Raw genomic sequence first — 23,610 nt, 5'->3', positions numbered from 1 at the left:
TTGTTTATCCAATATAAATATAAGAAAAATACCATTTTATATAAATTTCATTATAATTCAAATAAAAAATAAATAAGAATTATTTACAATAATGAAGTAATACAAAGTATTACATGTTAAAAACTGAGGTTATTAATTAATGTAAATTAATAGGAATTTATGTACTTCCTTTTATTACAGTAGAGGTTGTGCTCTATAATATAACTGTAAATTTGGATGTATGCAGATATTGATTCATGGAATTTCTTTTGCCCAAATAATTTTTTAAAGATATTTTTAAAATTATTTTTAATTAGTCTTTATTTATTTCTTACTTTTTCTTTTAATTATATCTTTTAAATGAAATAATTGTCAAAGAAGACTACATAATATCTCCCCACGAATAGAATTTTATTTAAACCTTTAAAACAAATACCTACAATAATTGTATTGGTATTTTATTATTTGTATTTTATATTTTTTTCCTTATTTGCTATGTTTTAAAATTAAATTTAAAAATATTATTACTTTAGTAAATTTTATTTTAGTAAAAAACATTTGTTAAGCATTCACATTCAATGACTATGACGTCAAAACGCCGATCAATATCCCTCGACTGTTGTAAACTGTTCAAGCATTTGCACGTTTGCACGTGTATAAGTTGTTAAAATATAAAATGAAGGGTTAGAAAAATCGTATAATTAATAATTTTGCTCAACCTGATATAGCTAACTTTACAAGACTGTATTATTTATGACATAAACACGCGCGTCCATTGAGCCCAGCAAGTTTAATGATAGCAAGTTAATGGAGTCAACCTCGCTGTTGTGCAATGCTCACCTTTAGAAAACTGAATCACAAGAGGTGTGCATAAAATGTAAATGTATCACCTTTTATCTCAGGGTGCTGAAAGTGTGTATTGAATACCAATTTGTAATGATTTCAAATGGCACATCTTTGTTAATTATTTTACCTTTTTGCTTCCTCCACTTCATTAACTTAATTTCTTCTCTTCGTCAATTATTCAATATTTTCAGTATAAGATTCTTTATCTTAACGTGTTAACTACATTACTTAACTGCATATTCCAATTTTTTTTAATCCGTAACATGTTTTTATCAAGTTTTCATGTGAAATTATCTTGCCTGTTACAAAGCATGATAGAAAATGCTATTTATCATGTATTTTCTGGTTTTGGTGTCAAAATCTTTAACATAGAAAACAAGAAAATGCATTATAAATAAAATTGGAGATTGAGATCAAAATTTAAAATTGTTAAAATATCTGATGTGTTACTTTTGTAGCTGGTGTAATTGTCAAAAGTGACTCTTGCCATTGAGAGTCGCTGAAATGAACAGTTTTAAGTGGGAGTTAGATGCTAGCAGAGATTACACCAGATAATTATCAGATATAACTAGAAATTACATTTTGAATTTATCCACAAATCGCATATTTTCCACGAATGCTTCTGACACACAATAAGGGGTGTTAATTTTTCCTTTTAAGTCGGGTTTGAAATTTAACATTTGCTGACCCCTTCCTCGCCCTATCTCTGCTGATCTTATATAAACACCTGACAATGATGAGGAGATTAAAAATCTTGTGGATTTCCATCGAGTACATTTTAATTTTTATGGATGCCATTTTGATATGAATCACAATTGATGAAATCTTAATATCATTAATAATGAGAAACGATGGTTTTCCTTATTTTTGCATAAACCAAGTTATACGCAGGTGGTTGCTTTTATCAGATGTTATCAGTGTGTTTGATACTGCGTGATTAGGTGTTTTGATGTTGGTCATCTATCGCAGAGTCTGACGAATGCAATGTAATTTTTATGCTTGTGAAATTTACGACCCCTGTCTTGTTAGATTTTGAGTTTACATTCACTGGGGCAGATGGCTGGACCTCTTATTCAGGCAATGATTTGGCCATCTATTGTCAGTTCTACAATTTAACCACAAATAATATTTTAGGGTCCACTTTCAAGTCAATGAAGAGTTTAACCAAATAATGACTGGGCGTTATAAAACTACAAAATATGCTCTTACTTTTCCCCTGAGGTGCCAGAAACTCTGTACCATACGCCCACTCGATGACACTTTTTCATGATCATATTTTTTTCGAGAAATACATTTATAACATAAAATATATTTGCAATAATTTTGCTGAGTGAATTCATATGTATCTTTTTGAAATTACAATCATCTTTTTGTGCTTTTGCTATAGCAGAATTGCAATCATCTTTTTGTGCTTTTGCTATAGCAGAATTGCAATCATCTTTTTGTGTTTTTTGCTACAGCTGAATTGCAATCATCTTTTTGTGTTTTTGCTACTATTGAATGCTCCAAAAAGAAAATTGGTTTAATGTCAAAATATGTTTCGAGTTTTGATATGGATTGTTCTTCAGATATTCGATAAACAAGTATCTGCAAGCAGAGATGTGTATTAATCGATACACATTTATGAGCATAAGCATCAAAATGTTTCAGATCCAAATTATGAAATAAGCAAAAATGTAAACAAAAATTGCATGAGAAATTGCAACGTTTTACTTCTGTATAAACTATCAGAGTACATGTACAAGTAATTCTGTGGATAAGGCAACGGTACAATTGATTTGTTTTCCCAATGAAACAACCAAAGCTAGTTACATAACCAGCAGCGATGACTATCTGTCAGTGATACACCCTGTTCCCTTGACAATAAATACCTCTGACAATTTCGATACACGAGTACTGCTTATCTCGAAAACGCTTATTGCAATCTTACAGAAAACACATCGAATTGTTTTATATTCCATTTTCTTAAGACTGCATTGATTTATGGCTAAGTTTCAGACAAAGATCACATTAGCGATAGAGCTGTGGACAAAATCTGATAAGGTATTCCCAGAATATGGTTATATTAATAACATATAATGATCATTATTACAAAATACCATATGACCTTGCTAGATTGATCGTATGAGCGGTTCTTGCAATTGACAGCAAAACATCAATCTCTTTCTCTATTTCTTTTCCTGTTATTTGGAATTCATGTTGACCTAATGTTTTCGATAGAGCAAAATAATTGGTCCTGACGAGATGGTACAGTTGTTTGTCAAGAATAAGATTAAGGAACGTGCAATTCTATAAATCGCATTCTACGGATTGCTATAAAAAATTGAATGAAAATATTGCAAATATTACATTGCATTCATCGACATTTCTTATGGAAATATATACATAAAGCTTTAGTAGGATGTTCATTTGTTATTGTTGTTAAATCTATACTTCATATTGTTTTTAAATGTACATTGTACGCTTTTTTTAACTTTAAGATTTAATTTATTTATAATGTCAAGCATAATGGCGATATGCATGATGTTCTGTCGTAAGTTTCTAATTCAAATGCCAAGACCTTTAGTTCATCATAGAACAGATAAAAAGAAATTAATTGATGGAGTTATGTGTCCGGCTGCATTATTCTGTTGCAATGCTGTGACATTTTGGCGGGGTTTTGTGATATTTCCCCCCACCATGTTCCATTGTTTCCCCCGCACAGTCATGCAATCTATTGGCAACTAATGCTTGAAAACTGAAAAGTACTTCTTATTGTGTTGGGTTTTTTTCCTCACTTTTATCAAAAGTATATTTTTACAATCAATTTGCATAGTCTGGTCATTATTTTCTTGTTTTGTTTTTGTTTTGTTTTGTTTTTTTAAATCATTGTGCATATTAGAAAAATAAATCGTACAAGTCTAAAGAATTATTGTTTTAATGAATAGAAAAAAAGAATTTGAGACAAAAAAATATTTGCGTTATCTTCTACCAAAGTAGTAGTAATTGTTGCGAATTATTTAACGGTTAGTTACAATACTGTATCAGCTTGATGGTTTCGATATGACGTCATGAATTGTTCCATTATGCATGGTTTTGAGAATGGTAGGTCGGTTTTTTTGGATTGTATGTTGCTCTTACACCAAGTTTTGGAATGCTTCAAAATAAGGTGACCGACGTGGACAATTTATGATGTAATGCAAACAATGGTGACTACTGGCTAGATTGTTTCTGAGGCAGCAGCGAAAATGATCTCTGTAGTTACTTTGTATTTATACATGAATAGAAGACATCTAAGAAAACTTATCTTTTGTTTCATTTCTCATTCATATATTACTTAAACAGAAGTTTACTTTTATCAGTTGTGTGATATATTCAAATGATTAATCAAAGTTGCTCTACAATAAAGAACAAAAAGTATTAATTATTTCATGTCATCGATCTAAATATAATCTGTAATATTTTTATTGTAAATATATACCATCAAATTCAAGTAACTTAAACTGAAAAATGTAAACCAAAATTACAAAAATATTTACCCCTCATTTTCGTCTCTGTAATTGCATACATGTACCAACAAAATCATATTAACCATATCATGAATAAGAACCCCAATTCATTTAACATATACTCTATTAACGTGTTTGAAAATAAATAAAATGTATAAATACTGATCATAACAATTCAAAAGAAAAGTAGTAAAAGGGTGGATATTAAAATTTGGTCCCCTCTGCTTAAATATGAGCATAATTTGATATTAAGCCGTCATCATGAGACTCGTTATACGATACGTTGACAGGTATTACGGAGGTCCTTACAAAGATGGTCTGATCGTATCGCGGTCACATTTACTCGGGTCGTCTTATTACAGGATCATACAGCGATTCTCCTTAATCCTCATAAAAGATTCCACAACACACCGGAAACACTAGCCAGATGTAATGTTAAGCCATTTGAGTATATCTGATTTTACCATCGCCGTAGTTTATAATTTAATGTTTAATGATACAAATATGATAAATTCATTTTTTGTGATTTTTTCCAAAACTTTTAGGGATTGTAACCCTCAAGATAAAACGATGTAGTGATTTTTTTTACTTTTCTTTTGAAAATACAAGATGTGTTTGTGTACACAGTCATTAAATGATGAGATAAGAGAAAGATTTCACAAATGAAAAATACTTTTTTTTCTCACGTTCCAATTTTGATTTCTTTTGAAATCTGTTATGAAAAATACCATCAAAATCACAGTATTTCAACCATCTAGAAAAGGAAATTTAAAAGCACTATGACACTTTTATTTTGCTAGTGTTTCTTTGTTATAAATTTCTCTCTGGTTATTAGAAAGACTAAGAATATACATGTATATAAGAATTTGCTTCATTAAAGTAAATCAGATAATAAATACATGCAATTAATCCAGTAGTAAAATAAGGTTAAGTAATGTAATTTACTTAGTATTTCTGTTTATTTAACAAATACATAATTATGCATATGCTGGTATATTTTTCATATATTTTTAGGAAAAAACGAAATTATTAAATAAAAACGTCGTTGGTTTTATAAGAAACGAACTCTTAAAAATATTTATGCATAAATTTCTTAAACAAAGATAATTTGACCCTTTTATTGAAATTAGAATGAATATCAATAAGCGATATATCAATGTTAAAATTTGATGAAATTGTTTTTTATACAATGAATTAAAATATTTGCGTGCTTACAATTTGCATAGATTTTCTTGTAATTTAAGAATATTGAAATCGCTTTATATTGCATTGTTCCGTAAGCATTTACACTAAATTCTCCTTTATGAAATTTATGAATGTTTCAGACTTAATATTGTTGGGTTTTTTTATATTAATCTATGCCACATTTAGCTTATGCCTCTACCAGAACGTAGTGTTTATTTAATTAGAGTACATAATATACCAAACCAGTTAGTTCTAATCGACAAACACAATTTCTTGTCTTTTTTTGTAATTACTAATGTGTTCATTAATTTACACCATAACAACAATGTAAAATGTACAATACTACTTTTTCAAGTTTTTCTTATTTGCATAATTATTCAAGAGAAAAGTATTTGATAGGCAAACAAAATTAAAAGATAGTGTAATAATTTCATGCATTCAAGAAGAGGTTTGCCTGTTTACGTATTTCAGTCTATATGTCTTATCAAATTGGTTATTCCCATGATTTGGCATATTGAATGTCTCCTTGTTGTGTAAAGCAATTAATTGTCTTTTGTATGTAAAAAGATATATACGTCCTTTTTACAAAACCATATGAAATACACAGTTAAAAAAAGGTTTGTTTCAAACACTTCAAATGTAAAAATTTTGGGAAATTTTCTTTGTTCAACAACTGTCAAAGTTTTTGTCACGTGATTTCAAAATAACAATATACTGTAGGTCGCTAATGCGCTCTCACGGTATTTTTTTATTTGAAACTTTTCTTTGTAAAACTTACAGACCGCATCCTTCATTATACAAGCTATTGAGTCACCTGGGCTGAATACATACATGTATTTATAATTCACAGGTTCCTCAATCATGACTCGGTATTTCTTGGTGGTTTTTTGGCGCGATGTGAAATTACTCGAGAGTTGGTAATGAAATGGCTGTCAAAATGCATCAACTTTTGAATTTGTCATTTATTTGTCTTTGCATACATCTCATTTTCTGTAAATCGGCAATCGATTATATAAAACATACGTCAATCCCATGAGCTAAATAAGGCACAATCTTGTTACAATGACCAAGTCCCGAGATTTATGTATCAGATAAATTCCGGTTCTTTGATTTCTAAAGTAAATTCTATCTTAAAACTTGTAAATTTGATCAAGGAACTGATGAATTACGATGATCTAATGTTAATTTGATAAAGGTAACTATACGATTATTTATTTTTATTACATTATAGGAATTCACATAACTCCGATCGGCTGCGTTTGTATATTGATACGGGCTCTTCCCAAACTCTGTTACATACTTATTACATACTAACACCTTCATTAAAAGTAAATAAAACCTTTTTACCTGGGGACTTAATCTTACAAATGAAGCCGTTATGAGAGAAATGTGTTTAGCGCTCAAGGTGTGCCGACACGTTATCATTCTCGTCCATCTTGTAAACTGTTATCTCTACCGTTAGGCAAACGAATCAATTGATGTACATGTTATCTAAGCGATCTCCGAGTGAGATTTAGAGGACGAGAAATTGACAAATGCGATTAACGAAAACAAAACCCGGAAGATCTCTTTGTTTTTTATGTTTAATATATTCATTAATTATTCAAACACGGGGATTACTGGGTAATATCAGATGAGTTCAGCTAAGGAAATGAGATTTATGCAAATATATTCTGAAAATGAGAGAAAGAATAAGAGGGTGAAAGAATTAATTTTAGGATGGCAAACAAGATATTTTATGTTTAATTGTTTCAACGGAATTAAGACATGATCTTTGACTTATGCACAGAAAAGGCACTGAATACAATGAATTATTTGCTGTTTTATCAAAAGCAGAACCTAATTTTCTTTATATTTGAGATCAATGGTATTAAAACTCTATGTTTTCATAAAGCTGCAAGATTACAAGTTAGTGTACGTTGATTATAACGAGACAGAGATTATTCTGATTAATAAACAATTGTTGGAGTTATAATCATTTCATATTTTAAAGAGTAATTTTTTAATCTTGTTTTTTTTTTAATCAAAATCTAGGACCATTAAAAAACAATCAAAACAGTCAAGTTTATTCCTTTATCGCATAGATGTGACGATTATAGAAAATAACCTTTTTTCATTAACACGCGTGTATATGTAACCTGTAATGAAGAATTAAGAAACAGAAGACGAAAGACAGAAAGAGAGAAAAAAGATAGGAAAAAGGATGTCCCTTAACGATACCCAGTATACATAAATCATATATTTATCAGTCAATATCGAAGCTATATGACCCTTCGTGGTGTGCATGCAAATCCGAAATCCGCGTCAACGAAAGTTCCTGTTATTTTTAATGTCATTGCTGCAATAATTATTAAAGACCGCTACTACACTGATATTCAATTACTACTTCAAAGGAATATCCCTTTGATATAGAGCCAAAGCTTTTTTAAACTTGACAATCTTTGCGTTTTATTGCTTTTCTCACAGTTACCAATTCTTAAGATAATTTTTCGATCCATTTTTAGTGATTATCTTTACTTTTCAATATTGATGACTTCCGCTTTTGTAATAGTGATGCTGTAATACCGCTCCAACGACCGCGGATTATTGGTGTTTTACAACGGTAAGTTAATGTCTAGGAAACTATGTCGAGCTCCCAGGCGGTCAATGGGTAATAGATTGAAGCGACCTGTCCGCGCACTTGCTTCTCCAGGAAATTTGACTCGGGCGTGTCACAAACCCTTAATATGTCAAGTACACGAAACATGAAACATATGGTCCAATGTATATTTTTTTGCAGTGCAAAATTCTAGAAATGAAAAGAAAGATAATATCCGAAAGAGCACTTTTATCAATATAATTGATTTAAAAAATGAAATAAATTTATAAACCACATCGCAAACGCATATTCAAGATTTTTAGAAGGTACATAAATACATACCAGCTGTAAATATTTGTTTGCTTGGATGACACATATGTTTTTGTTACTTCAATGCATTACGTGATAACAATTTAGTATTTTGTACAAAAATGTAAGAGAGAGAGAGAGAAAGATGGAATAGCGGCGGGATCTTCTAAGCCTCTTCCCATTCCTATTTGTTTCTAATTGTGCCCATGAAACCAAATAAAAATGCATTTGACGTTCTGTGAACTTCGTTTCAAAATATGATTTTTAAAAGGGTAAATATAGTTTGTTGATGAACATGAAATCCTGTTATTTTGTCAGCAGCTGCGATATTTTCTGCGTTTTGCTATGTTGAATAAACTTAACTTTCTTTTTGCGTTTTGCGAATTAAGTAGAAAAATTTGCTTGAGTTACTTAAATCTTAACTCTGAGCATCTTTTGAGATTTCTAGTGGATTGGATTAATGTCATTTTCTAATTGTTCGGATTAACTCAATGACTCCCGAGCGCCAGGGGTGTAGATAATGGACTATTTAACAAAGTGAAATTGTCAGAGCCTCGTTAAAATGTGATTGTGTGTACATTGTGGCAAGTGTATTTGTACAGCACACAAATGAACCGTCAACTAAAATCACAGTCAAAATATTTCTAAAATCACCTGATTGGAAGGTTGATAAATAAATTATTTGAATGTTTATTTGTTTTGACTTATGTGATAAGAAATGATAGCGACGAGGTGCTCTTTTACACCTCTTCAGGTGAAAATAAACAAACTACCTGGCATTCGAATAAAGATATCTTAATTACCTACAGATTGAAGTGTTTGCGGGATTTACCTTCCGATTGACGTGTCAAGGCGGTGTGGTCAATTTTGTTTTCTTAACCATGTCACAACATCGTTAATAGGCGATAGTTGGTCAATGTTCGGGCTAAATACCCGATTTAATTTGTTTATCCGTTACCTTACGTATTCATTCTAAATTCCTATGTAAAATGGTTAAACTAAAAAGTTTGATATATTTTTTTTTCTAAAAAGGCATTTTTTCCCAATATAATGGCATTTTTAGTTTCAAACTGCATATCACATAAATAAATAAAAAAAATTAATCTAAATTTTAAATCAAATCTTTAAATATTTCTGTAACATTAAGTGCAAAATCATAGGGTTAATACACCCCTTAATTATCATATTTTCAATTAAGGAGGAAAAACCATGGATATTACAATAATTCGATTGAAAGAGGGAAAGAATTCTGCAATACAACTGTAAAGGTTAAGTAAATATAATTTATTCAAGAAGAGTTTCAAATCTGCTTTATTTTTTATTTATTTTTTTTAAATTATTCTGCTATCATGTTAAGATATTTATTTTTGTTTGTTATTATTTAAACATATTTATTATTTAAACATATTTACTATTTAAACATATTTATTATTTATGCATATTTAAACATAAAACTAAAAATTTGAAGTAAATTCTTATTTGATTACATTCATGGATTTGTACCCGTAAACATCTTAATTTGTAAATATTATTTGAATTATTGACAAGAAAAACAAATAAAGATCCCTCGTAAATGTTTCTCAATTCAATGACAAGAAACTTGAATATTTATTACAACTGCACAATTCTTTTACGGATTTTTTTATTTCACACACGCATTCAAATTCCCTTTTACCCATAATAATAATAATTGGGGGAATCTCGGTTCCTCCATATTTTTATAGCGATATTATTCAATTTTTTCATTACTTTTTCGTGATATTTCTACACACGATCATATTTCTGAAGATCTCAAAATACCTACCCGTCTCATTATCACGGTTCTGATCGGAATGTTATCATTTTTAAAAATCATGTTCTTAACGGTATGAAAAGAAAGCGCATAAAATATTAAAGTATGTTTGTTTGTTTAATCACATGATCTGAAGGCATATTATGCAATAAATATTACAGCGGATGACAAGTTTGGCAAAATGGTAATAAAGGGGGCGGAGCTAACTCAATCCGCTGTTTTGATTGGCTCAAGTATGTAATTCTTTTTGCTCTAAAGAGTTTTAACAAATGTTATTGGTGCCTAATCCCTTGTTGCTGGAAGGACTGTCTAAGAAATTGTGTTTAAATCAAAACTACACCCTTTTGACAAATTTTTAAACTGACATTATCCGAACAATTACCAAAGGATAGAAGGACAAAGAACCTATGTGCGTTAATTCAGCATTGTTCCTTAGAGGTTCCTTTATTCGTGGATGACACTCTGTTGACGCTAAGAGGGAAATTGTCTTAGAAGAGCATCGTATATAAGATCTTCGTACCCCGGATAAAAAACTAAACAGTTTAGGACAGCGGTAAAATGCAGCACTTTCCGTACCCGTACTCCGCCGAGCAATTAGCCTGTTTGCGGAACTACCAGATAGGTCTGTTGGCGGCAACTTCTCGCAGCAACAATCCTACCTTATTCACCATAGATAATATTCTCTCCCCTCGTCCTTTGAGTCTGCAGCAGACGACACCTGAAGTCAGACCACCGCCATATTCCATATCCCATCTCACTCAGCTACAGCGAGACTATTATGGTAAGAATTTCATCAATTTTCAGATTTTAAACCCATGCATAATTTTACTTAAACTTTCTGTAATTTAAATAAATACTAAAAAGGTTTTTTTATGCGTAAAGTCTTAAAGAAATACGAAAAACAAGTTTCGATAATTATTTTTGTGTATTTAAATTTTGCATTGTATATTCATTCATTTTTTCAAATTTTTCTTAGCTCGGTACCAACATCCTTTTCAAGGTTTATTCAACTCATTTGACTTTGATAAACTGGGACAAAAGCGAAAACGACGACATCGCACTATTTTTACCGAAGAGCAACTGGAAGAGTTGGAGAACACTTTTCAGAAAACACATTATCCGGATGTGATGCTTCGGGAGGAACTAGCCATGAAAGTAGACCTGAAAGAGGAAAGAGTTGAGGTAAAATCAGTTATTTCAAATAATGCATAAAATAATGACTTACTCCAAATAAGATTAATAAAATTGCTAATTTATTTAATTTGATATAAGCGCTCTAAATCTTTGGCCGAAACTTTTGAATATGTATAATAAATATTATCAAAATATTTTGTTTAATATTAGTTTATTCTGTAAATTTTTCAGAGAATATTTAATCATTTTTTTTTGGCAAAAACGGTAATAATAAAACAGTAATTTTTATAAAACAACGTATTCATTCGTTCTTTATAGTCTATAAATAAATGCGCATCATAAATAATACTGTTTGAAAATAATAAATCTAAATTTAATGAAATTATTCATGGAAACAAACAAAACAAAATAAAAACCACCCACAAACTTGTGCTAATATTTAAACAATAGCAGCTAGCTTTTAAGTCAACTATATCTTTATTTACCCTCGATGATGAGAAAATTTGATCGGAAAGATCATAGAAACGTTGTTTACATTTTTTAATAACAGGGTAAAACCACCAAAACACTTATTCTAACATAGCCGGAAGCCCACGGTCGCACTGTGCTTTTTATCATCCAAATCTTAATTTCATTCATACGTACACTCCGTGTTGATATCGCACTATCTACATACAAAGGGGACCTTTTTCACTCGTCATAAATTTCTATTTCCTTTATTCAGGTTTAAATAACATGCGATTACATCTTGCACATTAACGTTTTAAAATCTGGATTTATAAAGATTGGAAGCAGCTTTTCATCGCCACAATTTGTTTTTCGTCAAATATCAAAGGAACTCTGCATACATTTTTGTACATGAGAAAGTTTATGTTTCGCCTTTGAAAGCCCTTTGTGATATCAATTTTCATTTTTATTAAGAAATTTTCTTATCCTTTTTTTTTTTGCACTAAAATAGAAATTTGAAAATTGAACACATGTAGCCCGAGTTATCCTTAAAAATACCTCGATAAGTAGAGTCTGTGATTGTTGTGTTACCCCTTCGTCAGGTGTCCTTATTTTTTATTGTTATGCAACGCAAATTGCTTAAAATTCGCCGTAAGTGATATCATAAAGCCATAAAATCATTTTTTCAAAGTAATTTCGCAATAAACACAACGTAAATCGACTAAGTAATCCCATCGTATTTTTATCTTCTAGGTTTGAATATGGTTAACGAAGTTCAAAGATTTCAATCTTTGTAAATGCCTTTCTACATGAATTTCAACAGATAATTTCTAAACGCAAACCAATTATTCTTTTTAAAAGCGCAGGTGTTTGCAATAAAAATCATAAAGTAATATATACCTTTTTTTCTTGGATTTACGTTATAAATTAATGTTTTTATGATTTTAGGTTTGGTTTAAGAATAGGAGGGCAAAATGGAGGAAACAAAAAAGAGAGGAAGAATTAAGTAAATCGCGCACAAAATCAGGCAGTTCTGTGGATAAAGCGGAACAGAACAAAGACAAAGACCACTCGGAAACCTCGGGATCTGCTGGTTCATCGGAAGGCCTCGATGATGTTGAGGTGTGTGTTGACGATGACGTCAGTGAAGACTGTGCAAACTCTAGCGCCGCATTCAGTGAGAGCAGCTTCTCTACAAGCTCAGAGGACGAGGAGACCGAACACATTGTCGACTATAGCAAAAAACCAAAACTTTCCGAACAGACATTTCTGAATCAGTCACGTGAACAATGTGGTGATGCGCCATCTAGCGATAAAGAACATGTTTCAGACAGTGCAATAAATTCAATCCACAATGCAGACTCCGGGGACCATGACAATACCAATGAAAAATGACAGCTTCGGGTTATTCACGTGGGTAGGCTTGAACACTATATGCTGAACATTGTCGCTATGTCAGTATTCTTCGTTTGTCATCGAAGTCTTTATTTATTGCTCCCCTCCAGTTAGCCGGGTAGCTGGATAATCCAGAGACAAAAAAATAAAACACCGTTCAGTAGATTTAGTCACGTGTCCTCTTCACAGACACATGCAGTTGAAATGTTGTGAGATGCCAAAAAACTAGATTATGATTGTTGTTAATAAATTGTCAAAAATATGGTGATTTCATTATTTTTAACAAATATCATTGAAATGATGTGCTTATCCCTTCAAAATGTACTATTTGAAAACTGTCCTTGTTTGAATTGCAATTGAACTGAGCCCCCCGTTGGCCGCTGTGATATTTTCAATTGATACATTGCGTGCAAAAGGGTGCAGCACCTAACATCAAATCTATTTCAGTTCTCCTGTACACAATTTGAGGGGAATGCACTAGGAGCTTGTTGTTAGTGAGTTTGCAAACCGATAAAAATAAATAACTGGTGCAACTGTTTTTAATTTTAATACCACGCAGCAGACTTTGTGAGCAAGATATGCATATATGCTTAATTACCATAAAGAATCGCCATTATCATCGTCAAAAGCTGTATAATATTTAGCTAAAGATCATACACAATCTATGAAATCTTTAATTAACAATACAATAATTAGCAAAATAAGATATCAAACCGGCATTGACAACTGTTTCCATTATCATGTAAAACAAGCCAGTGTGTTCTTTTGTGTAAAACAGATCCACCCTTATCTTGCGGCGGGGCTAAACTACCAGCAGAACCCCTAAAGTCAATGACAACAACCAGTATATGTTTGTCAATCATGCTAATGACTCGGTTTATCTCGATTCACTCATAGAAATGGGGGATGACCTGTCTCTGATTATCGTATTTCAGCCTAATTAACTCCTAGTTAATCACCCAACTTTAAATAAGTTTCCAATAATGCAAAAGTAGTTTGTACCTGCACTTAATACGTGGTTGGTTCTGGGCAAGTGATGTCTGTTTTATTCCGCAGCAAGACAGAGTTCTACGGTAACAACAGCTTAATGCGGACTCATTGTTGTAATAACCCTTAAACAACAATGTACTTAAGAACACAAGAATATAAAACACATACGTATAAAACATGTTGTGTCTTTGATAACTAATGGGATGTTGTTAAAATCGACAAAGAGGCACGCTGAAATGGAACAGAAAAGGGAGAGACCAGAGTTGATGTTTTGATTCGTGCTTTTACAGAGTTTACAGAATACACCTATACGTAAATAATGAGAATTGTATCATTTAGTCTTTCGTGAACTCGTTTTAGTATCTAAGTATGAAAATTTCACATTTAGCGCCATTCAAACACCATTACTTGTAGGACGCCAGAGTACGCAAGGATGTACGCATGCGTGCTTGTATGCTTTTGGATCTCATGGGATTAAAGGGTTTCTTCTTAAAAGACACTGTGCCTTTTTTAAAATGCATATGATTACCTACTTAATTATTTCATTTCCATAAAAATCTGATATTTTTAAGTAATGCAATGAATATCAGCGAAGGAATGAAGTGTTCATAAGAATAAAATAACCTTGTAAAGTCTAACAAGCAACCAACGCTTGACATATTCCGTAGCGCGTAATATATATATATGTAGTTCAAAATACTTTCCTATAGTTAAAAAATAGCATGGAATTAAGACATGTATCTTTAAAAGTTTGTTTGTGGAGTCGTTTTATCTGATTGTATGTGGAGTCTTTTAATCTTTTATTGCACACTTTGATAAAACGTTAATTTAACTAGAAGTGATTAACGACACGAAGCCACTTTAGTTTTGACGGATAAATAAGACGAATATCCAGACACATGCGAACGGGAGAAGATAAGTTTTCCTTGCTTTGTAAAGAACTTCGTGAGAATCAAACAGAACTGTATTACTTATTTATGGATGAAAATTGCCAGTAATTTTCGTCTTTGTTTTAACTCTCCTTAGTATGTTCGTAAATTATATTTTAAACACAAAAAGATCTTAATTGTACTGCACATGCAATAAATGAATTTCTTTGATATTATATTACATTTCTCCTCCGAATTCAGGTGATGCATAGGCCTCTAATTAAAATTTTAAGACAAAATTGTATGAAAACACGACCATCTGTGTGTAAAACACAGACTGCACGGGTATCGAGCAACTCCTGGAATACATTCGTATAACGTCTGGAATACTCCGTACAACGTCTGGAATACATCTGTACAACGTACAATGTCTGGAATATGTCCGTAAAACATCTGAAATACATCCGTACAACGTCTGGAATACAATCTGTACAACGTCTTGAATACTCCATACAACGTCTAAAATACACCGTACAACGTCTTAAATACTTCTTACAGCGTCCTTACAACGTGTGGAATACTCCTTACAACGTCTGGAATACATCTGTACAACGTACAATGTCTGGAATATGTCCGTACAACGTCTTGAATACTCCATACAATGTCTGGAATACTCCGTACAACGTCTGGATTACTCCATACAACGTCTGAAATACATTGTACTACGTATAACGTCTGGAAGACGCCCATACAACGTCTGGAATAAGTTAAAAGCTTATATGACATACAAATCAAACACATGATGAAAATGTCATTTTATTTTCAAAATTAAAAGTTAAAAATCAATAGTTATATCAATTTAATGTTTTTTTTACTTAATTCTGATCTCAATATATGGTCTTGGGACGCAGTGGCCCCGGCTATTTGCTGATAATTGTGAATGTGTAAAAAAAAAAATCGTATCCTTTAAAACAAAAATCTCAAAAGATTGTCTGTCGTTGGTAGGCATATTGTAGTATTGTATAGTAATCGTTATCTCTTAACTGTGTTGTGCATGCAGAGGTAGTCAATGATTACAGCAAAAATCATGATATGATCAATTAAAAAATTAGTTCTGTTAAGGAATTTTAAATTCACAATTATCATTTCAATAGGTGGCATGGAACAGGTTTTTTTTTTATTGTAACCAGGTGGGTGAGAGGGGGAGTGTCTTTGGAGCTCCACTTCTATTAGTGGTTATTATTTTTTTTTTTTTGTATAGATTTTACTTTTTCATACGACGCCAATTTTTCATGATTTTCCAGCTTTTTGGACCTTTCCCTGCAAAGAGTTGACAACTTGTACCATATGTATGTCGCAGCTTCACATGTCAGAAAATTACGGTGTATTGTTTACTATGTTCCATCTACCAACTTTTCTTGTTATTTTACAGTATAAATTCACGGCCGCAAGTTTCGCATTTTACTTCTAATACTCATGTACTAAACATAAGGGGCCTACATATTGCATACCAATTTTAACAAGAGACATCCGACATCCCACTAACTACTGATAATCATTAAATTCATTTCATGAATTTTCAAAACACACACACAAGCCTTCAAATGCAGCAATTCTCAATTTTATATGGGTACTTAATCCGAAAACTATGAGTACTAGTATACAAATTAAGACTGTTTTTAGTTGATATTCTCAAATTGACTGATCTCTTATTTGAAGAAAAATAATTCACTCTTAATGGTCGGTATCTAGTACTCATAAGGTTTGTTACTGACTGTATACTATTTTCCTTTGTTTCCTAAAAATCGTCCATAGAATCATGTGTTGCCTTTGCTATTCTAGTCCAAGTCAAAGCACAGTTAACAGTGCAGTCATCTCTGATTGTAACGCATCTTGTAAAGGATTGATCTATAACTTGTTTACCAATAACATTTTTGTACCTAGAAATTACATAAACTCTGGTGCTTATATGAATAACATTACTACATTAGTTAGATTTAGATCAAGCAACCATAAACTGCCAATTGAGACAGGCAGATGGAACAATGTACCTAGAAATCAACGATTTTGTAATTTATGTAAAAATTACATTGGCGACGAATATCACTATATTATGATATGTCCGGAATTGAAAGAATATAGAAAAGCTTATTTACCATTAATGTATTTTAGACGACCATATGCTTTCAAATTTTTTGAATTATTTTCATGTAACAAATTAGCTGTTATTAATAACTTATGTAAATTTATCAATATTATTAATAAGAGAGTCAACTCTATGTGTACAGTATACACTCTTGCTTTTTGTATAATATTGTATGTATTGTATATTTTCTCTATGTTGTTTTATACAATATGAGAATAAATAAAATGAAATGAAATGAAATGAAATGAAGTCTTCACTGGCATTGCATTATAAATTCACTCCTAACTGTATTTCTCGTAGAGAATGTGAAACTCAAATTACCCAATTAATGTAGCTACAGGAAGATTTTTATCAATCATTACTTATTGATGTACCTTATCCGACGCAATGCTCATTAAAATGTAAAACACTGTATAAATCATTACCTCTACAATATTTTTGTACAATATAGGTAATATTGGTAAATGTTTGACCCGAAGAATACATTGCAAATTAATCACTCAAATTAATCGTGCAGTTGAAATTATCAAGCGGCGCTAATTTTGTAAAATATAATCAAAAATCAAAACTAGAATTTAGAATATTCTAATTTTATCTGAATTGCATAACCCAAAAATCTTTATATATTTTCCGATCTCAAAGTAGCTTTTTACTACATGTACAAGAGCAAACGCCCAAGACCATCATTTCTACTTATCGCAATGATATACTAGTAAGTATAGCAATCTAATACTATATAATTACTAGAATTTGAAGTAGGCTTATTTATCCACAATGTACATCATGATGGATTGTTTTCTTTCTAATACAATTATTTAGTAATTAATTAATACTAGTACGTATTCATTAATTACCAGATATAGAATTCAACGGGGCTGATTTCCTGCAGACGAAGCAAACTTTCTACGGATTAAACTGCTTTGGATTTCTTATTATTTTTCAAGGAAACCAAAATGTTTTGCTTGGAATTTTATATTTATCAATTCATGTATAAGTTTAAAACCAATTCTCGTTAATAGATATAATATCATATCATATAATAATATGATAATCAATAATATTATAATCATATAATAATAGATATTAGTTGATCCAAGAGATTAATTTTCCATATAATGATATATTACTCTGATGAGACTACTAGGCTTAAAACTGTTATGTTTACCAAATTGATTGATGGTCACAAATTTCAAGCAAACCCCAGTATATTCGTACAGACCTCGATAGACTCAAACTTCGGATGGTGCGTGTTCTACAAGGAATGAAAAACCAAGAATCAATATTATTGAAAAAAATACAAAAATCATCGTAATTGCACCCGAACTATATGGTCTTTGCATATACATGTTGTTTGGGTATGTTTAGTCTGTTCTATATTTATTGAGACTGAAGGACGTTGTTCACTCAAGTTTTGAATTCTCAAATTCAAATCGTTATAAAGCTCAATTTCATGAGAAAAACAAAAAGTATCAATGAAATGAATTATTGTTGACAAAACATATTCAATATTTTTTTCTGTATTAGGGAAATAGGCTAAAACAAAATTAGCTTTTAGCAAATTAGAGGAAATTCGGACAACATTTTAAGATTTTTGTTTTTCACTGAAGTATTTGTGGCAGTACTATAATATCAAAAGGTAGGGGTTTTTACATGTTTAGCAACATAATTTTGCATATTTTCTGCTGCTTTTATCTCACATTTTCATTAAGATAACCGCATGGCACACACTACAAAAACATTGAAAAGTGCTTAAATACGCTATATCTCAAAATTATGATCATTGACCTCATATAAACCTTATGTAAATATTGTCAATGAAAACCCAATGCTTTGTTTCTATTTGGTACATTTGACCCACTGCAACTCTTAAACTGTTAAGAGTTAAGCAATTTGTATACTATTTTCACAATTAAGAAAATCTAAATCATAATGTAAAATTTTTAGGGATTTTTTTAAATTTTCCAAAATATTCAATGGCCATTTACTCAAAAAGTAAATCTTATATTATCTTATCTTATCTTACATCATGATTAATTTTGATATATTTTTGCATTGGTCATATTGTTAACTTATTATAACTATATAGGTTTAAGTCAACAATCTCTGATCTGAATATGATCGTTTGCTCATATTATGCTTATTTACAAAATGGCTGGCCCATCATTTTAACGAATAATATTTGAAAAAACGAAAATATATGTTCTTATGCTATGTGGTACATTTCTCAAACTCTCATAGAATTTTCATGCAGTTAAAGAAAAATGTAACCATATTAGAACGTATCGTAACGATTTCGCCAAAAATTGGTAATTATACTTCTATTTATTGAATTGATTTTTGTCTTCTTCAAACGATATAAAATCAATTGTCAATCGAATAATTTTGAACTTCCGACCATATATAAGTTATATACTGATGAAGTCGGTGTTAACAATTTGTTTGGTTTGCTTACTGGGTTTTCATAGAAATACTCGTACACGTCTTTTGAGTGATATTATTTACAATCGATTCTCTCAAACTAGGATAAGTTCGATTTTGTAAAATTTGAATATAATGAGCACAAGGTAACTCTAAAACAGAAATCAATGTATATAATTCCTTAACTACCTAGTGGTTTTTTTCGATTTGTCAAGGCGATTCACAACATCAAAGCAAGAACATAGGAATGTTCGTTTTGAATATAGTTGCATTAAGAGTGTTACGTGAACATAAAAGCTCTGCATTCGAATGAACAACTATAGACAAAGGATACATCAAAGGAGAAAAATGGAACAACTGTTATTACAATCAAACACTAGAGCTTTTAAAACTTTTATTCTATTGAATTTCTAAAATTTAAACATAATGGGGTATGGACAAAAATTGCAAATTATTTCCTTATCTGAAAAAGGCGCTTTGTTGTAATTGTTGCACACAATATTTTTTTAATGATAATTGCAATATGATTTCCTATATTTTACAATCTGTTTATTTTATTTGTGAAAAGAACAGAGTTGGTTTTAAATTTTTTGGTTTGAATCAATATTACTTGAAAGAAGGATGTCACGGTGTTTTAGATCGCTATGGACCTTTTCTCCTTCAGATCGAGACATTCTTTTGTTGGAATAAACCCAGCCATAAAACGAAAGAAAAAGACAGCCATATCTAATCAAATAAAAAATATGAAATATGCATAAATCATCGATGAACAGTTCCAGCAGTTTGTGTTTCTTCGGCGCATATCTAACCACAACCACTCTTAGACGAGGAGGCATATCAAATCATTTTTATATTATTTTATCTCAAAACTTTCTCCTTTTTGGATAAAAATTACAATTTTTCATTTGCGGAGTTGAAAATGAAATTTTGAAAATTGCAAAATATCGGAACATTTCTGAAAGGTGTTGCCAAGGTGTCAAGTTTATTTTAGATTTGGTTCAAGAGTAACCAGATAAAAGAATCTCAACATTCGTGGCATCGGGTGGAACAGTCTATATTGATATTCTGAATAAAGATCATACAAAAAAGGAACATTTAGAAAACAGTTTGCTGACAATTCTATGTAAAACCATTTACATTCAAATGAGACACTGGGCGTCTTTATAGAAAAAAAATGATACTCTATAACAATTTCCCGAGCTTTCATATCTTTTAAATGACGAGAGTATTCAATGATTTCAAACTTCATTGCTTTCAAAATATTGTGTTTTCCTTCTTTTTTAGCTTTTAATTGCCTTTCACAGTATTAACAATTACTGTTTCTTATCTAATTTATTACACCAAAAAGTACTTACAACTATTTATGGTTGATTTTACTTTTTTGTATGGATAGCATGCTTTTATATGTCATTTTTACTAAATTCCTGCTTTAGTGTCATGTGTAGTTTGGTTTTTTGGTCTTTTTGTCTTTTTGGGGGTTTTTTGTGTTTTGTTTTCTAGTATTTCGTTTTCCTTTTTATGTTGTTGTTTATTTATTAATTTTATTTTATTTTGTTTTTTGTTTTGTTTAGTTTGGTTTGAGGGATTTCCCATGGTGTTTTTATGATGTTTATTTAGTGGAAATTTGACAGACATAAAAACCACCACTTAACAGTCTAGCAGCTATGAAAAGTTCGCCAAGAATTGCTCAGGTTTATGACCCGGGTCATCAATATTTGTGTCATGTGATTGCGGCCGACGCTCGGTAATTGTAACAATGGTAATACTATAATGACACAGTTAAATAAGGTTCCTGGATGCCCATAGTCTTATAGACAATCAGTATTCAAAATACAAACAAACCGGTGAACTAAAGTGTACTAAAAGTGTACTAAAGGCTACTTGATCGAGTTCAGTGCTATGCCACAGAATGTCATCTATGCATAATTTGGTCATACTATACTATTTTTATATTTACTATGACTTCTGTTATCAGAACTTTATACCTGTATTTTGAATATGAAATTAAAAAATTATCTGTTAACCGTTGATGTTTTGAGTATAAGTGACATGTTTGTCACTTTTGCACAACCTTAACTAAACGTTCGATACAAATGGACACTGTGTGTTTTAGAACAACAACACTGTGTGTTTTAGAACAACAACTAACCCAGTTGTGGTAGTACTGGTAAATGTAAGATTAAAAGATCTACTATACATTGCTTTTTAAAAGATAATTTTTGTTCTTTATCTAGGTGTATTTCTATTAAATAAAAGAAAGTATGAATCTATTGTTGGTTACAAACCTATTAATTTTAAAGTCACATTATGGTTGTCGGATCCAGATTTAGATATACGCTTGTAATTGTAACATTTACATACGTTTCTTTAATCTTTTTTTTTTAAGATCAACATTTGTTTGTAGTTTACACTTTTTGTGAGTGTATTTTAGTCTTTTAAACATTTGTATTTGTTGTTGCGCAACCTGGCGCGAGTTCTTTTAATAAAACAAAAACATATTTGTATTCATTTTAACCATCGAAAAACATAACTAGAAGAATACTCCTAAGTTTGATACGCTCGGCATTTCTCGAAAATTTTAACCATATACCATTATTTAGGTTTTTTCTTATTCAGCTAACAATTAATGTTAAGAAAGTATTCATCCGAATTTTAAAATAACACCTACTTTTCTTTTGCATTGCTTCAACTTTTTCAATAGGTTTTTTTTAAAAAGTACTTCACCTTTTGCATTTGGAACATTTGCGCAGTGTAATTAAAAATTGACAACCATTTTTTCTGCTAAAAAAGAATCTAAATAGAATATTAAAAAAGGACAAGGCAAATAACACGTATCAGAGATAGATGATGAGATTATACCACATAAAGAGGACATTTAGTCATTAATAACTTATGTTACAGCTCAAATACTAAAGAACGGATTTCATCGGTCACGGGAGAATAAAATAGAGCCCTAACTAGCAAATGAAACAAAAGGTTTTTGAAAACTACCAAATGACCAAAAAAAGGTTTTTAAAAATTAACTACCAACAGACAACTGTAACAATGGTAATACCAACAGACGCAAAAAGGTTTTTGAAAATTAAAGATGCTAGAAAAATTTTAAAATCGCTTTTAATTATATATATTTCAATTCGTGGATTATACAAAAGTAGCATGACGTACTCACAAATGCAGGGAATTTCCAGAAGATCGCATCAATAGTTTCTATGAAATTCAATTGTGAGGTGTGTTACTTACTCCTTTTTATTTCAGAAGCAAAACAAACCCTTTGTGTGCTTTTTTGTAATTTATATTTTCAAAGGTTTTATAGAATTGGATTTACAATTTATATATTTTAAAATAGGTTATTTAATATTCGTTATATAAAGATTAAAAGAATCATTGATAATTATTATCAAAAATTTTAACTCGTCATTTGAATTTTGACATATATTGTTTAGGAAAATGTATGGGTTAAAACATAAGATTATCAGAACACTTATTTCTCAAAGTAAATCACAAAACCACCAAAGGACAATCAAAAGCCAACAAAACCAAACACAGTAAAATGAATCCGCTTTACCATTTGACAAAACATTTCTCCCGAATTGAGCTAAACAGATGGGTATCATGTGATCTTTGAATTGTGCATCATTTTCAAGTATCCATAAGAAAATTAAAAGTACAAACTTGAATTTCAGATCATAACCTTACCAATATTGTTACGATACTGTTACCGATACTAGTATACGACATAAAAATCACTTCTAAATAAAATAGCTTATTTAATAACTGATTAACTACTAGTACTCTATCTTAATAAAAGATTATAATATTGGAATAGTCTCTACAGTAGACCATTTGATAAAATAAAGCACTTGGTTGTCCGAAAAATGCATCATACGGAACACTTTTATCATATGTATATTATTCCAAATTATTTATCAAAATTCAAATTAAAAGTTGATCATATAAACTGTTATACTTATTTTAAAAGATCAAAATTTATCAACCTGCTAGAAACACAATATATTGCAAAATGTTTTTAATTA

At 30.7% G+C, this 23,610-nt stretch overlaps 1 protein-coding gene across 1 annotated transcript; it reads left to right on the top strand.

The window, feature by feature from the left end:
- The first annotated feature begins 10,057 nt into the window (after positions 1 to 10,057).
- Positions 10,058 to 13,416, top strand: LOC105322063 (ALX homeobox protein 1). The gene is made up of 3 exons (XM_011420584.4): positions 10,058 to 10,958; positions 11,154 to 11,359; positions 12,707 to 13,416. The coding sequence occupies exons 1-3, from the start codon at positions 10,736 to 10,738 to the stop codon at positions 13,151 to 13,153; spliced, it is 876 nt and encodes a 291-aa protein (XP_011418886.2). The 5' UTR covers positions 10,058 to 10,735; the 3' UTR covers positions 13,154 to 13,416.
- The last annotated feature ends 10,194 nt before the right edge of the window (positions 13,417 to 23,610 follow it).

This window comes from Magallana gigas, chromosome 6, assembly GCF_963853765.1.
Source record: "Magallana gigas chromosome 6, xbMagGiga1.1, whole genome shotgun sequence".
NCBI lineage: Eukaryota > Metazoa > Mollusca > Bivalvia > Ostreida > Ostreidae > Magallana > Magallana gigas.
Note: the sequence above shows the minus strand (reverse complement) of the source record. Positions and strands in the feature narration are given on the sequence as shown.